Here is a 14,869-nt window from a genome sequence, read left to right on the forward strand (position 1 = left end):
AGTATAGATTAAGATAATGGTGGTTGCCTTTATGTATGAGAGCTTAGAGAGATAGAGAGGGAAAATGTGAGAGATAGAGAGGGAGAAGACAATAGGAGAAAAAAAGAGGGAAACTTATGTCAGGGGCATTTTGGGTATGAAAGGGAATACTAAGATAAAAATGTGATGTTTTTTTAGCTAGGTATTATTTTGACATATCAACCCCTATTATGCACCAAAAATCAAATTTCCCTTCATAAATGGAATAAATGCTCCAAGAATTAGCATCTTAAATAAATGTTTTGGGAATTGACACGGGGGAAAAGAATTCAAAGTAAATGGAAAGATACGTGCAGCATATGAAGCTTAGAAATTATCTGCTTAAACACACCGACTGTGGGCAGTATGCAAGTTTTTTTAAGAGTTTTATACTCTTATTTGCCCAATATGTACTTATTGAATATATTATACGTGTGCATACAAACATTTGTGTCTGTTCGATCGGGCTTGGCTCAGATTCCTCCCACTAGTTTTGTATAGAACAAGTGCATCAGCAGCACAACAGGGTTTCAGATTCATCTACTAATGCAAAAGTTGTTAAGCTTGTCACCACATTCGAGAAAGGAAACCTCTGAAGAATCAGAACACACTGATCCAATCTAGAATTATTTTAACAAACAATCTCAGGAAATACAGGCAACAATCGGGATTATAAAACTCCCTATTCTGCACACTAGTCAACTCTAAGGCCTATACATTCTTTAACCAAATGTTGATCAGTCAGAAGTTATTGCCCATTGGCTCACTCACTCACATGCCGAACAACTTGTGTCCTTGATATCATTAGGAATTCCAAACCACAGAAGACCCTTTTTTTGCAAACTGACAAGATTCGAATCCTCCCATGGTTTTCCCCATCAGGGCCATTGCAGCAAGGCTTGGAAAGTGCTTCTTTTGAAACTTGTCAGTAGCCCCCTTTTGGCATTGTGTTTTTCCATCCATTACTGCTTTCGACTTCTTCAAAGAAGATACAAATTCATTATGGCACCACCTTCGAATCCAAGGATGTGATAGTGTTGCATCTCGATTTTCCTTCACTGAATCCAATGGTGAGGATTCATCATTCCATAAAAATTCTTTCTGATTTAATGCTGCTTGATCTGTGCCACCAGAACGACCTGTGATGGGCTCTGAACTTGATATGCTGCATTTCTTTATTTTACAAAATATATTATTTACTTTTTCATGGGAAAATGCTTCTTCCATTTTGGAGCCCTTAATACCACAAGCCGAAGTAGGACTTAATCTGAGACGCTTGACCCATCTACTGCTTGTATCTGGTTCTTGACAACCTACAGGGAATACATTGGACTTCAAATTTGTGGGCCGCTCAGCATGGGAAATGAGGTGGTCTGCATCCAAACTCTGTGTTTTTGAAGTGCCTGTGTCTGTAGAACTAGCACAAACTGCAAGTTCATTTATATCAGGTAACTTTCTTTTGGGCAATTTTCCTCCAATTTCTGTAGCTGGTGCTAAAGCTGCTTGAGATTTACAGTACTGCTGCTCCCATTCCAAGTACTGTAAAAATCACAATTTTAACAGTTTAGTAAAATACCACAGAGACCAATAATATTTTTAAGAGTTTAGGTTTACTTGTAAATGATATAAATAAAAAAAATTGACATAAATGTTTGAGCTCAAGAGTGTTTATGCACGTCAAGAACAATCTTTTAATTTGCAAGCTAAAATGTATGGAAAGAAGGAAAACATTGTAAATAAAAGAACATGGCACATCAATAAATTCCATCTTATGGCCAGTCTGTTAGCATTTCAATCCTTATCTACCAAATGTTCAAGAGTTCGATCAGTAAGCTTGCCCAATTCAGATTAATTCAAGCAAAAGTAAAACAAGCAAGACAGATGACAACAATGATGAGTATAATGAAGAAATCAGATAAAATTTGCAAGAAATGAGTGAAAATTACTTATGCACTACTCTATCTTATATTCTATTAAAAACTAAAAGATACGGTGGGACATGGAGATCAAAGCGCAAATGCTTTGTACAACAGAGAAATGTACTGTCACCGTAATATGAAAAAAGGAGGGGGGGCAGTGGAGTAAAGCACAGACCACACATATCAGATCAACTTTTTGCAAGGACTGTTGAAGAGTACAGGTTAAGAAGAATCAAAAGAACTATCAACGCTTACCTTATGTGATGAAGAAGAAATCAACCCTGCAACAAACAAAGAGAAACTCAGCAAGAAAAAAGAAAACAATTGAGTTGAAAACATGCGTACAAAGTGATAAAGTTGCCAAAATGGCAAACAAGTTGGGTTTTTGATAGACCTCCCATAAGGTTTACCTACATGCGTCATAAAAGAGCCAACTAAGTTGTTGGTTGGTTGTTTAAGTGGCTGAGCATTGTGCTGATGGTAATATTTATTGTTTTAGTTGGTTAGGTTGTTGGAGGATCAATAACCAACTATGACTGTCTCGTTAAGTGTTTTGGACTGATGAGATTGGCTATCTCAAATTAGCTACCACATCGTTCTTCACTCTAGTCTCTAATTTGGGGACTAGGGCTTGAGTAATGAGGGGAGGTTTTTCAAGAGTATTGGTTGAGCTCTATTAATTTGTATCAGAGTTTAGATTCGTAAATGGAAAGAAAGAAAGGTGGGGCTAGAGGTAAAGCTTTAGAGAATGAAACAGAGTCTAATGAGAGAGGAATTGTTGAAATTACCAAATCCAGAAAAATCTTTAAAATTGGTTTAAGAAATGCAACAAGAGTTCAAAGAAGCTCAAAAGGCTATGGCGAATTCCTTGACCCAGCTCGTGAAGAACTTGGTGGTGGCTTTGGCAGGAGGTGCGATGATGGGAAAGATAGCATGTGGGTGGCTGAGGAGGCAAGATTGAGTGTTTGCACGTGCAAGATGGGAACTCTGACAGCAACAGTGAAGACAACTCCAACGCAGAACATGTCAGAGATGACATAGGCAGTGATTGGCGCGGCAGTCAGATAGGCATTCGTGACAGACACCAAGTGGTGGCAGCTGAGTATGTGTTAGTTTAATGGGTCACACCCAAATTCTTGGATTTTCAGGGCCAAAGATTTACCCTAAATCAACTTACCATTGCAGAGAAGCTGGAGGGTACCATAGTGTATTATTAATGGCCCCCCAAAAAATGCTAATTATGCTAGGAGAAACAAGAAAGACTAAGAAGAATTAATATGTATTTTAGAAAATAATTTTGTTATCAGTTAGTTTGTTCAGTTGGATATACTGTTCTATAAATACTCTTCCCTAGTTTGAAAAGAGGCATTCGGGTATTTTGGGAATTGAAGACTAGAACTACCTTCACCATTGTAACTGAATCCTTATCTTCAATACAGAATGCTTTCAGCTCAAAGTTCTTTTCTCATTCTCTAATTTTTCTAGCTGCTCCTCTAAATGTCTCCAAGTATTATGGCTACTGTCACATGTAGATTTAGGAACCCAACAGTGTGGCATCAAACCTTTCTTTCCTTGGCCGTGGCACTCACAAGAAATGAACAATCCCTCACTGAGTTGACTGCCAAAGTTACTGCACTACAACAAGAGTTTGAAAACCTCAACATTCCCTTGGTTCAAGAATGCATGAACCAGATTCCCTCTCTTCAAGAATCGGTCACTGAGATGAAACAACAATTGTGGTAGACACTAGTTGATTTTGAATAAAAAGTGTTCACTGTATTGATATCAGAAATAGAATTACAAAGTTTTCCAAGTCTTCAAGTCACTTGGTGATCTCCACACATGAGAGAATACTTTCTTGTCTAATCTCAACTAATCAACCCCTCTCTCATAGCTTTCCAGCTATTTATACATTTAGAGGGACTCTCTGCTAGCAATTTAATAGATGACAGTTGGATTCCTAATTAACTCATTAATCCAATCAGCAATATTAATACAACTAAGACAAGCCTTTTAATAAAACTAGGATGGGTCATTTAAGCGGTATGCTGGGTGTGCTTCCTCCTCGAGTACGTGTGCTGTATTGGAGGTCTAGCAAATTGGTAGCCATTCCAAAGCTTCAAGTGGGCATTAAGACCTTAGTCACCAACATGGAACTTCAATGGCAACAACCATCAGCTCCTTTGACCTTGCTGGCACCAGCAATTCTTGAAGTCAGTTTCAGCACTCCAGCCACGTCCAAGAATGATCGAGGCAAAGCTCTAATGGGTACAAGAGCAAAGGTGATCATACCATGTTTGTCAAACACTCTACATGTGGGAGGACTTCTATCCTTATTATTTATGTGGATGATTTCCATGAAGAAATTGAGAATCTAGATAAGGGGCTCACTAAAGAATTTGAAATTAAAGACCTAGGATATCTTAAATACTTTCTAGGCATGGAGGTAGCAAGATCATGACCAAGTATTGTAATTTCTCAACGAAAATATGTCTTGGACCTACTCAAAGCATGTAAGCCAAAGCATGCTTAAAAGAAGATAGTCTACCCATTGATTGTAATTTCTCAACGAAAGTATGTCTTGGACCTACTCAAAGCATGCTTAAAAGAAGATAGTCTGCCCGGTGATAAAGGTGAGTACCAATACTTAGTGGGGAAACTCAATTACCTCTTCCAATTCCATCTTAGTGGTGATTAGTAGGATTGTAACAGTATATTTGGGATTGTCAATTGGGAATCAATTAGTTAAAGAGAAATTATTCTAATGTTTGTTAGCTTTAACTTACCTCTTCAAGTAAAAATAGGAGTTGCTAGTCAGCAAAGGATATTTGATTGTATTTTGTAAGTTGTTACTTTTGGGGAGCATAGCTCTTGTTGGGAGAGATCCAAACCCCTCGAAAGTTTGGAGTTTTACCTTTGTATTTTTATTCTACATTTTGAATAAAGTTTCAGATTCAATTTCAGCCAAGAAACCATATTGATAGGAAGAAATTCCTATCAAATTAGTACCAGAGACAGGTTTTGATCATCAACGATAATGGCGTTTTTTCAACATTGTTTTGAAGAGAAAGTAGAGGCTGTTCTTGCAAGATTTGTTCGGCTTTTGTGGTTCGAAGATTTTAAGCAGCAACACAGGGAAGCATTGCAGCGGTGCACCTTGCCCAAATTTAACAACACCGACGTCGATGCATGGATTAATCAAATTGAACGGTATTTTTCTATGCAAAACACGACAAAGGCACAAAAAGTGTTTCTTTCCATTGAATATATGTTCGACGATGCCCTCATGTGGTACATAGGGATAGATAGGGTTTAAACCGTGTGCACGTGGATGGAATTAAAGATTTTGATCTAGCAAAGCTTTTGACATCTATCAGTGGCTCAAATTGTGCATCTAGAAGATTCATAGCCAACATCCATTGAATTGGCCCAAACACAATGACCACAAAAGAACAAAGAAGAAAATGATGGAAATAACCAGCTTACTGTACCAAATCTAGTATTTGATCAAGACGTTGCTGCCAGTTTTCATGATTCCAACAAAGAGACTATATACTAGGTAGACGATGGAAGACAAGACATTTGGTCATTGCAGCTGCGTGTGGGATGTTCCAAACCAAAGAAGATGGTGGTGTAGCTAAGAAAAACCCACCTAATTGGATCTATTTGCAAGGATGAACATGGGCAGGTCAAGAACAATGAGGGTAAGATGAGTCTGTAGGCTCTTTGGAAGAAGGAATTGTACTTGAAAGAGTCATCTTCCTCAAGAACAAGCAATTGTTTTTTGCAAGAAATCCCAACCTCTTATTTGCACCATTTGTCGCTACTCGAAGGTGAATCACTACCTTAAGTGAAGGAGACGCCACTGCCTGGTGGTTACCAGGATCCCCCAACCACTACCAATGATGACGAATAAGTTATTTGATCATGGAAAAGACAATACTCCATCCGAAGAACACAACATAAACGAATCTCAACCAAATTTTCGAACTCGGCGGTGGAGGGTGCGACTCGACGAAGAACCATCACCAGCATTCTTGGTGGTGGGTTGGAAAGAGAATGAGCGATTGATAGTTTGGGTGGAATGGGCACATAAACGAGTATAGTTAACTGCTCAAAATGTGATTATGAGGCAAGGATCAAAGTTGAGATATATGGGTGAGTCCCAGTGTGTATTGGTGGAGGAGCAATGTCGTTTGCCGAAGACAGAGGATAATGTCGAAGCTAGTTGTGTTTGGTATAAATTGAGCAAATACGCCCATTTTGTTGCTTTAAAGCTTCCATATAGCAACAATTATTACGAGAAGTAATAAGACTTCATGGAGTTCCACAAGCAATTATCTTAGACTAGGATAGGATTTTTATGAGCAAGTTTTGGAAAGAACTCTTCAAGATATAAGGGCCAACCCTTAAGACTAGCATAACTTACAACCCACAAACAAATGGGCAAACTAGTAAACTGATGCCTTGAGACCTATTTATGTTGTTTCTTATATGAGAAACCAAAGCATTGGCATAAATGGATTAGTTGGTCTGAATATTGGTATAACACCAATTCCCATTCAGCAGCCAAAATGCACACCCCTCTGAGCATTATATGGACGTGAGCCCCCTAAGATAATGATGTATGATCGAGGCACAACACAAGTATCAGAATTGGACAAGTTGTTAAAAGACAAAGATGCCATCTTAGATGACTTAAGAATACAACTTATGAGAGCAGAACAAAAACTGAAGTACTATGCAGACCAAAAATAACACTATGAGGAGTATGAACTGGGGGATTTAGTATTCTTAAAGCTACGACACTATAGAGAGAAGTCTCTTGCTCGACTGGGGGATTTAGTATTCTTAAAGCTATGACACTATAGAGAGAAGCCTCTTGCTCGACGAAGGAATGAAAAACTATCAGCAAGATATTATGAACCTTTTAAGGTATAACAAAGAGTTGGTAAGGTTGCATACAAGCTGGAATTACCCCGAACAACAGCCATTCATCCTGCCTCCATGACTCACAGCTACGTAAAACTATAGACCAGATACTAGCATCACCTCACATTCTGCCACAACTCACAACAGAACTTGAGTTCAAAGTGGAACCGAAAGATCTCCTGGAAGTCAGAACAAAGCGAGGAAGGAACCCGGAGGAGAAAGAAGTATTGATCAAGTGGAAAAATTTTCCATCATTCGAAGCAAATCAGGAAGGTTATCAACTTATAAACCATAAATTTCCAAAGTTCCACCTTGAGGACAGGGTAAAAGTTTGGCAGGGGGAAAAATTAAATATACCTATTCAAGAAGAAATAAAGAAGTGGGTTGGTGGACCAATAGAATTTTCCCTAGTCATTCATAACTTATTCTATGTCCAATCCTTATTTTACTACGGGGTCTATGGGAAGTTGAGGGCAGATTGTATTTCGTAACTTTGGGGAGCTTCACTCTTTTGGGGGAGATCCAAACCAATCAAAAGCTTGGAGTTCGCTTTCATATTTTTCATTTTCAATAAAGAATCCAGATCAGTTTTCAGTCATAAAACACCTTGATAGGGAGAATTTCCTATCAGTTTACCTAGGTGAGGTAAAAGAACCAAAAGTTGTAATTGGTTAGTTGTTTAAGTCGCTGAGTATTCTGTCAAGTGTATTATTTTCTGATTTAGATGGTTAGGTTGCCGGTAGATATAAAACCAACAATGATTGTCCAGTTGAGTAGTTTTAGACTAAAAGGAGATTGGCTATCTCGAATTTTCTACTGTAATTTTCTTTACTCTAGTCTCTGATTTGGGGACTTGGGCTTCGGTAATAAGAATATAATTTCAGGAGTATCGCCTGAGTTCTATCAATTTCATCAAAAGAGAGGGAAAACGAGTAAATACCAGAGAGATTATTCCTCTTGAAACTGTCCAAGTCCATGGTACTAGTTTCAGCTGATGATTCATTCTTTAAATTAACTGATGAAGTCTTGAACTCTCTGGAATCTTTCTCTCCATCACTCCATGTTGAGTTTCCTAAAAGTTGCAGCTTTACTCCAGTTTTTATTGGGAATCCATTATCCTGGTCGGAATGAAAGAGCTGAGGAGAAGTTTTTTCTTTCAGTTTGGTTGATACCATTGTTTCTTTCAATAACTGTCCTCCTCCTCTAGTCAAGTTAAAATCAGTAGTCTCGTTGAAAAGTAAATGATGGGTTGTAGAAACTTTTTTAGGACCTTTAGACGATGGCTCTTCCATGACATCCATTGCGCCCTCAATATTAGGCATTGAACGTGAAGGACTTGGGCCACCATATAGTTCTTTTGATTTTGACAGTTCTATAATATTGTTCTCGCGTGAGAACAATCTAATACCAGTATGATCTTGCATCGTGCGGCACTCCGTAGGCTGCTTACTTCTGCTTGTTGAGGGATTATGCGGCAACATAACTGTCTCACTCTGCCTCAAAAAATTCCTTGAACTTCCAAACAGGGTACCCACTGTCTTCTCATTAACCAAAAGCACAGAATTGCTATGATAAACAGTATTTGTGGCTCGTTCATCAGATTCTAGAATCGAGTGTGGTTGGTTAATGTCTTCCTGTTTACAGATGGATCGTGCTGGAGTCTTCAGGAAGTTATATCCATATGGTATAATTTTAGAAGTTGATCCAATAAAGTCACCATGAATAGACTTGGTTGTAGCTAAGCTTTTATTTTCAGTAATCCTCGCTTGCTTCGGGTAATCCGCAGTACGCTCAAGCTGCAAAGGATTTTCTCTCGATGAGGCTTCTGCTTCAGGAACCCATTGTAGCATTGGGGCCAAGTTTCTCCTACTTCCCTCAAGAGAGACTAGAGGATATCCTGAGTAGTCATCAGTTTCAGACCGAAGCTTTCCCCCAAGTGTGCCAGAAGGTTGCTCATTCTTTTGAGCCAAAACATTCTCCCCCTTTTGCTGGAGGCTGAACATTGGAAAGGTCTGATAATTCAATCTTTCACTCCTTAATCTGTCAGAGCTTTCTATTAAACTCCCATCCATGATTTTTACCCTTTCGCTTTCAGAAGCTTCAGAAAGCCCATTCTCAAATTTAGAATCACTCTTCACTGTCTCCCTCCTATTGAGTTGAGGCTTTGCGTCATGATTGTCAGCTTGAGACTCATAGCAAATCGATAAACGACTACAACCTTGGTTCGTTGACTTGAAGCTTGTGCTCATCCAGTGAGCCATCCAAACAGAGTGGTGAGAATGAATGGCTTGCTTAGACATTCCATCACTATCAGACATGGTTAAAGCTAAACACTTATCCTTCACAACAATCTAACCAATACTACCCCCAATATGTCTTCAGACTCTACCTGAACTGCATCCCAAAAAAGAAGTGCTTAGAGTTCATGAATCAATAACTTACAACCATTATAATCACCAAAAATAAAAATGAAAAAACCAAGTCAGTTAAACCAAAACGAATGTATTTAATGCTCAAACCATCGTATGGGTAGCTTCTAAAATCTAGAAAACAGGATCTGACAAGCAAGAAAAAAGACAAAGGAGGTGAATTCTGACACACCCAGAATCCAGAAAACTTAGGTCAACAAGTATAGGATGGCATTACAATTTACAACAATCACAGGGATAATTCCACCCCAAAATAGCCCAACAATTGACTCAAAAGAGAAACGCTTTAGACTATATAATACTTGTAGAGACAAAAGAAAACTGATATAGATATTATTATGCTTTTAAAGCGAATTTTCGAGTTTAGTTTGGCCTAACTTACCTCCACAAGTAGAACAAAACTTTAATTCAGAAAATATAAGCTTCAGAAACCAGGAATATTGATCAGAGATATGAACATGATATTATCTATATTTACATATATCAAATATAAGGAGTGAAGTGAGGGAGGAGGAAAAAAATATGGAAATGAAAGAAGGAGAAAAGCATCAAAAAGTCAATGTCGCTGAGCAGCTGCTGCTCTGAAGCTCAGCCACATAGCAGTATATTAGTCTGGAACCACCCATGGGAACAACGATGCAGCCGCATAAATCCGCTCCAAACGATGCACTTTCCTATTCATCATTTCCCTTTTTATCCTCGTTATTATTATACGCATAGCATCAGGTGGCTGTAGTGTACGGCCCCGTTTCTCGAAAAAAAAACATTTAAGTGTATTTTAAATAAAATACAATAAGTGAAACTTTTGGCCCGTATGGTAAAAAATTTTGTTTTTAATTTTTTTAAACATAAAATTAGAAATATTATTTTATTTTTGTTTCTTTATTTTTTTTAAATAAAAATATGTTTAGTAACTATTTTTTTTAATTTTTAATAATAAATGCGTTTGATAACTTTTATTTTTATTTTTATTTTTTGTTTAACAATAAGAATTGATTTGAAGAAGAGAAGAAAAAAAAATTAAAAACTGTTTAAAAAAAAATTGAAAGTGAAAAAATTCTATTTTCAAAATTTAATAAATTTTAGTTAAAATTTTAAAAAATAATAAATAAAAATAGAGTTACCAAACACATTTTATGTTTAATTGTCAAATTTTCAATTAATTAAATAAAAAAACTATTTTTTTAAGTGTTACCAAACAACACATTTATAAAAAAACAAAATTTTAGATTTTATTGTTAAATAAATAAAACAATGTCAACTTACGCAAAGTCAAAATAATTCAAGAGCTTTCAATAGAACAATCAATGAATAATAAATGAGCCAATAACCTAGTAAGGATGAGCAATAAATAATAAAAAACACCGGGATTTATAGAGGTTCGAGTCCAAGAACTAGTAACGGCCTACTTCCTCTTAGATTTGTATTAATCTTAAAGATTTACATAAGATCATATGGGATTACAAGTGGATTTCTATGTGTAAAAGACAATACAATAAGGCAGAATCATTGCTAGGTATAAAAATAAGTTGTCTGGTATGTTTCTAAACACTGGTCGGTAGGTGAGTTCGTGAACCCCCTTCACTGTGGTGGAGAGTTTGTATTTATAATGCTTTGTTGGCCCAAGGCTGCACACGGTGTAACTGATGTGGAAATATCTCGTTATTCTCGCAGGTAGTTACAGTCATATTTGTTAGGAGGCTTGACCGAGTTTTCAGGGCTGTTAGGCGCTCCTGGAGGGTGGTTGGGCTATTCTTGCAGAGTGCTAATGGAGAGTGTAACCTCCCCTCGCCGACCAGGTTTGTCTGTCTGTTATATCGACCAACTGGTCTTGCTAGTATTCCTGCCAAGCAGCAACTATTATACATTTTGTGTTTACACGCCCACCAGCTTGCCTGCCTAACGTCACGTGTCCAAAGCATAATTGTTATATGTCTATGTTGACGCGGTTCTTCGCCAACAGATAATTAAGAAAAGATGAGAAAGGGATTAGTGCTTAGGTTGAACCAAAATAGATAAATGATCTTAGAAAATGAAATGGTGACTCAAGATGCGTTTTTTAAGTGGTTCAAAGGTCAAAATCCTTCTACTCCACTAGTCAGTATTATTGATATACACTGGGTATTTGATTACAGGGTATTTCTTACAATATAGAATCCAACCCCTATTAACTTCCAAGGTCTCCATATTTATAGGAGAGGGCACCTGGGAGTTGGTAAGAAGGTCATCCCGTTACCTTCTTACCTATCATGTCAACTCTGTGACATTCATGATTAATTCATAAACCTGACACATGAGTGTGGTCAAATCAATAGGTAAGGGGATAATGGGCTGCATGGCCCTACCCAATCGTGGGTGTCTGAATACGCACGTTCCTGTTGTGTGTCCGAGAAGTCAGGGATATATCAGACACGTGATGTCCGATATATGCACGTTTACCTTGCGTGGTTGACTTTATAAAAGGTCACAACCTCCAACTCCAGCTCGTACCACGAGCTGGATGCTTACCTCGACCTGCGGCCTTCAGAGTCCAGACTAAGTCCTTGAGCAATCTTGGCGAACCCTTAGGTTACCTCAAGCTAAGGAGGTAGGACCTTACGATGGCAGCTCCGGTCTTGGGGATGTCCACGTGATAGTCATGATTAGGCCGTATCTCAGCTCGTTAATCAGCCCGTGGGAAAATCAGGGCGTACATCTGCCCCCCAAGCCTCTGCTCGTGGTACACGACGTCGTGTAGGGCCACAGTAGGGGCTTTTAGGCTTCCCCATGAACTCTTCATATTCCACATTCTACGCAAGCGCCGAATACGTGGAACATCGTGGTTGGTGACGGTACGTCTTCCGAGAACCGCATTTAATGGCCTAGCCTATACCCAGCCGTTGTTTCGTCTTTCAAGTGGAGGGCCTTGGATCCCACATCAGGGCAATCCAATGACCCTCCTCACGTGACCCTTCACGCATATAAAAAGGGGTGGCCACCTTACGCACGGGCCACCCGTTCATTTGAAATTTTTCAGAAATTTTCCTCTTCTTCTCTCTTCATCTTCAAGAGAAAAAACCCTTTTCTTCCCGACCGTCATTCCTAACATTCAAGAAATTCAGGCGCAAAGACTCCTTCGAAGCCTTGGAACCAACTGCTCCGACGAAGCCCCAACCCAGGCGATATCCTCATCCACTTCCCAGCCAAACACTCTATAAGTCTCCTGACTGTGCATGTTTCGAAATTATTTTTTACTGTAGCTTAGGTAAATATTTACTGTAGCCACATGCAAGGGTTTGATGGGTTTTGTGGGAATGAAGGGTGAAAGCCTTTTAGGTTAGGGTATTTTTGCAGTAGAAAACCGTTTAGGGGCATGGTTTACAAGATGCATTTTCTGGGGAAAATTTCTGGGTAGGATTTTTGGGATATTAGTTCAAAATATCCAGTATTTTGGGTGCAAAACCGGGTAGCTTCGGGGACACGCTTCACAGGTGGTTTTGCCTTTCTTGCCTATTGGAACTTTCCCTCCAAGGAAAAATTCTAACCTGACCCTCCTGACACACGAATTCCGAGTAATTGGGGATTTGTTGGGAGCACAGGCGCGTGTTCTTAGAACCGCGTGGTCTCACTCTCCACGAGCTGGGCTTACCTCAGCTCGTGTCAAGGAAACAGATTGTTCTCCATTTCTAAGTCTCCTTCTTCTAAAATTTCTTCTTTTTGTTCGCTAGGCGATCAGATGGGACCCAAGAAGAATGCTCCCAAGAAGCCTGTAGGCAGCTCGTCCTCCCGTTAGGACAAAGGAAAGGAGGTGATGGCCGAATCCCCGATCCCCAACTTCGGGCCAGCGGTGGAACAGGAGCTCGAGGTGGCTCCTGACGCGTTCTTTGAGGCGGAGAGGATCGTCTCAAAGATTCCCGACCAGACGAAGGTCAACAAAATATTCCTCTCCCACAACATCGGGCTAGGGAGAGCATCAATGATTGCCCGACCTCCCGCAGAGGGCGAGCGGAGCTGCGCGCCGCTTGACGAGGCATTCGCGGCCTGGAGCGACGAGCATTTTAAGGCGGGGGCCTTCCTCCCGCTGGATCAGTATTTTGCTGACTTCCTTAATTACGTGAAGTTGGCCCCATTCCAGCTCCCCCCCAACTCTTATCGGCTGTTGGCGGGGTTAAGATATTTATTCTTGAAACAAGAGTGGGAGGTCCCCACTCCTACAGATGTTTTGTACTTTTTCTGCCTCAAGGCCAGCCCGGAGCAGCGGGGGCCAGGCGACGGGTTTTATTACTTAACCCGGTTCCCCAACACGGCTGCGGTCATCGAGCTGGCCAGCCACCCCAACGACTTCAAAGATCAATTCTTTATGTCGACGGGGTTCCGAAACTGCGAGCTCCACTACTTCAATCGTCCTCGTAAGTGCTTTCCAACCTCAGCTCGTAAGTTAAGTACCATTTAGCTCCTCCTGTATCCCTTTCTGACTTAGATTTATTCTGCAGCTATCTTCACGAGGACAGAGAAATCTGTGACCCTCGGGGCTCAGTACGAGACACTGGCAGGCTTGCCCCCCAGTGAAAAGGATTACTGCATGCTCGTGACAAATGAGACGATGGTGGCCTGCAAGCTGATCTTCCCAAATCAGACTCTGAACCTAAGGAGGCCCCGGGCGCTTCCCCCAGCTCGCGATACCAGACCTACCATCGTGGAGGAGGTCGCGGGGGACAAAGATGAGGAGGACGAGGTTCCCCTCATGAGGAACAGGAAGCGGGCGCTGGAGGTCACCTAGAGAACGGACGGGGAGAGGATCCGGTCCGGAGCAGCCGCGGGTCCTTCTGGCCAAGGTAACCCTTACATGTTTAGGAATTTAGATAGGGCCATTGCCGACCCCCGGCTAGCTAGGTTCAATCCCAGACAGCTCGTCCAGCGTCACCGAAGTGATCCAGACCTAGATACAACCCTGCTTCACTGTGTCGACCAGCTCGTGCTGGATTACCAAGATAGCCGACCTAGGGGTACCGTAGTAGTAGATAACACCCTAGCCTTTAGGTCGATCCTATTTGGGGAGTATGGGACCAACCTTCGGTCATGGCCATCACTCCGGAGGGGTGCCGTAGCTCCGGTACTTAGGCAATATGTAGAAGAATCTAGCCTAGAACCAGAATCGGATCTAGAACTTACGCCAGCTCGGGAAATAATCGACTTAGATTCTCCCGCAGGAGCTCCGGGGCCGATGGTCGTAACCATAGGTTCTTCTTTTAGCTCGGGGGGTAGGATCCTTTTTAGTATATATATATATACTTGAATTTCTCATTTTTCCCCCTTTGTTTTTAAATGGCTGTTAATTCTTGTACTAACCATGTCTTTGTTTTGACAGAAGAGATGTCTCAGCCCGACGGGAGTCTGCGAGCTGCGTTCGCCGGGGGGAACCCCTCAGCCGGGGCCTCTGGGCCAAAAATGAAGAAGCTCCGGTCATCGAAAAAAGCCGCCGGAACCCCAACTAAGTCTCCTGCAAAGGAGAAAGAGCAGCCCCCAGCCGGCCAGGTCGCGGGAACTGTTCCTCCTGCTGCAGGGGGGAGCAGCATGCCCCCATCCCCTCTG

General features: G+C 40.7%; 1 protein-coding gene across 2 annotated transcripts; it reads right to left on the minus strand.

Moving 5' to 3' along the window:
* Positions 1 to 531: 531 nt before the first annotated feature.
* LOC133799512 (uncharacterized) lies at positions 532 to 9,963 on the minus strand. Of its 2 annotated transcripts, none has more exons than XM_062237530.1 (4): positions 9,681 to 9,963; positions 7,810 to 9,258; positions 2,193 to 2,218; positions 532 to 1,557 (listed from the first exon to the last, which is right to left on the minus strand). In XM_062237530.1, exons 2-4 carry the CDS (start codon positions 9,185 to 9,187, stop codon positions 823 to 825), a joined length of 2,139 nt encoding a protein of 712 aa, XP_062093514.1. In that variant the 5' UTR covers positions 9,188 to 9,258; positions 9,681 to 9,963; the 3' UTR covers positions 532 to 822. The 2 variants fall into 2 exon arrangements, with proteins under 2 accessions (XP_062093514.1, XP_062093510.1); XM_062237526.1 differs by having other exon boundaries at positions 7,810 to 9,263.
* Between the last annotated feature and the right edge of the window lie 4,906 nt (positions 9,964 to 14,869).

The sequence above is a fragment of the Humulus lupulus genome, chromosome 1 (assembly GCF_963169125.1).
Source record: "Humulus lupulus chromosome 1, drHumLupu1.1, whole genome shotgun sequence".
Lineage (NCBI taxonomy): Eukaryota > Viridiplantae > Streptophyta > Magnoliopsida > Rosales > Cannabaceae > Humulus > Humulus lupulus.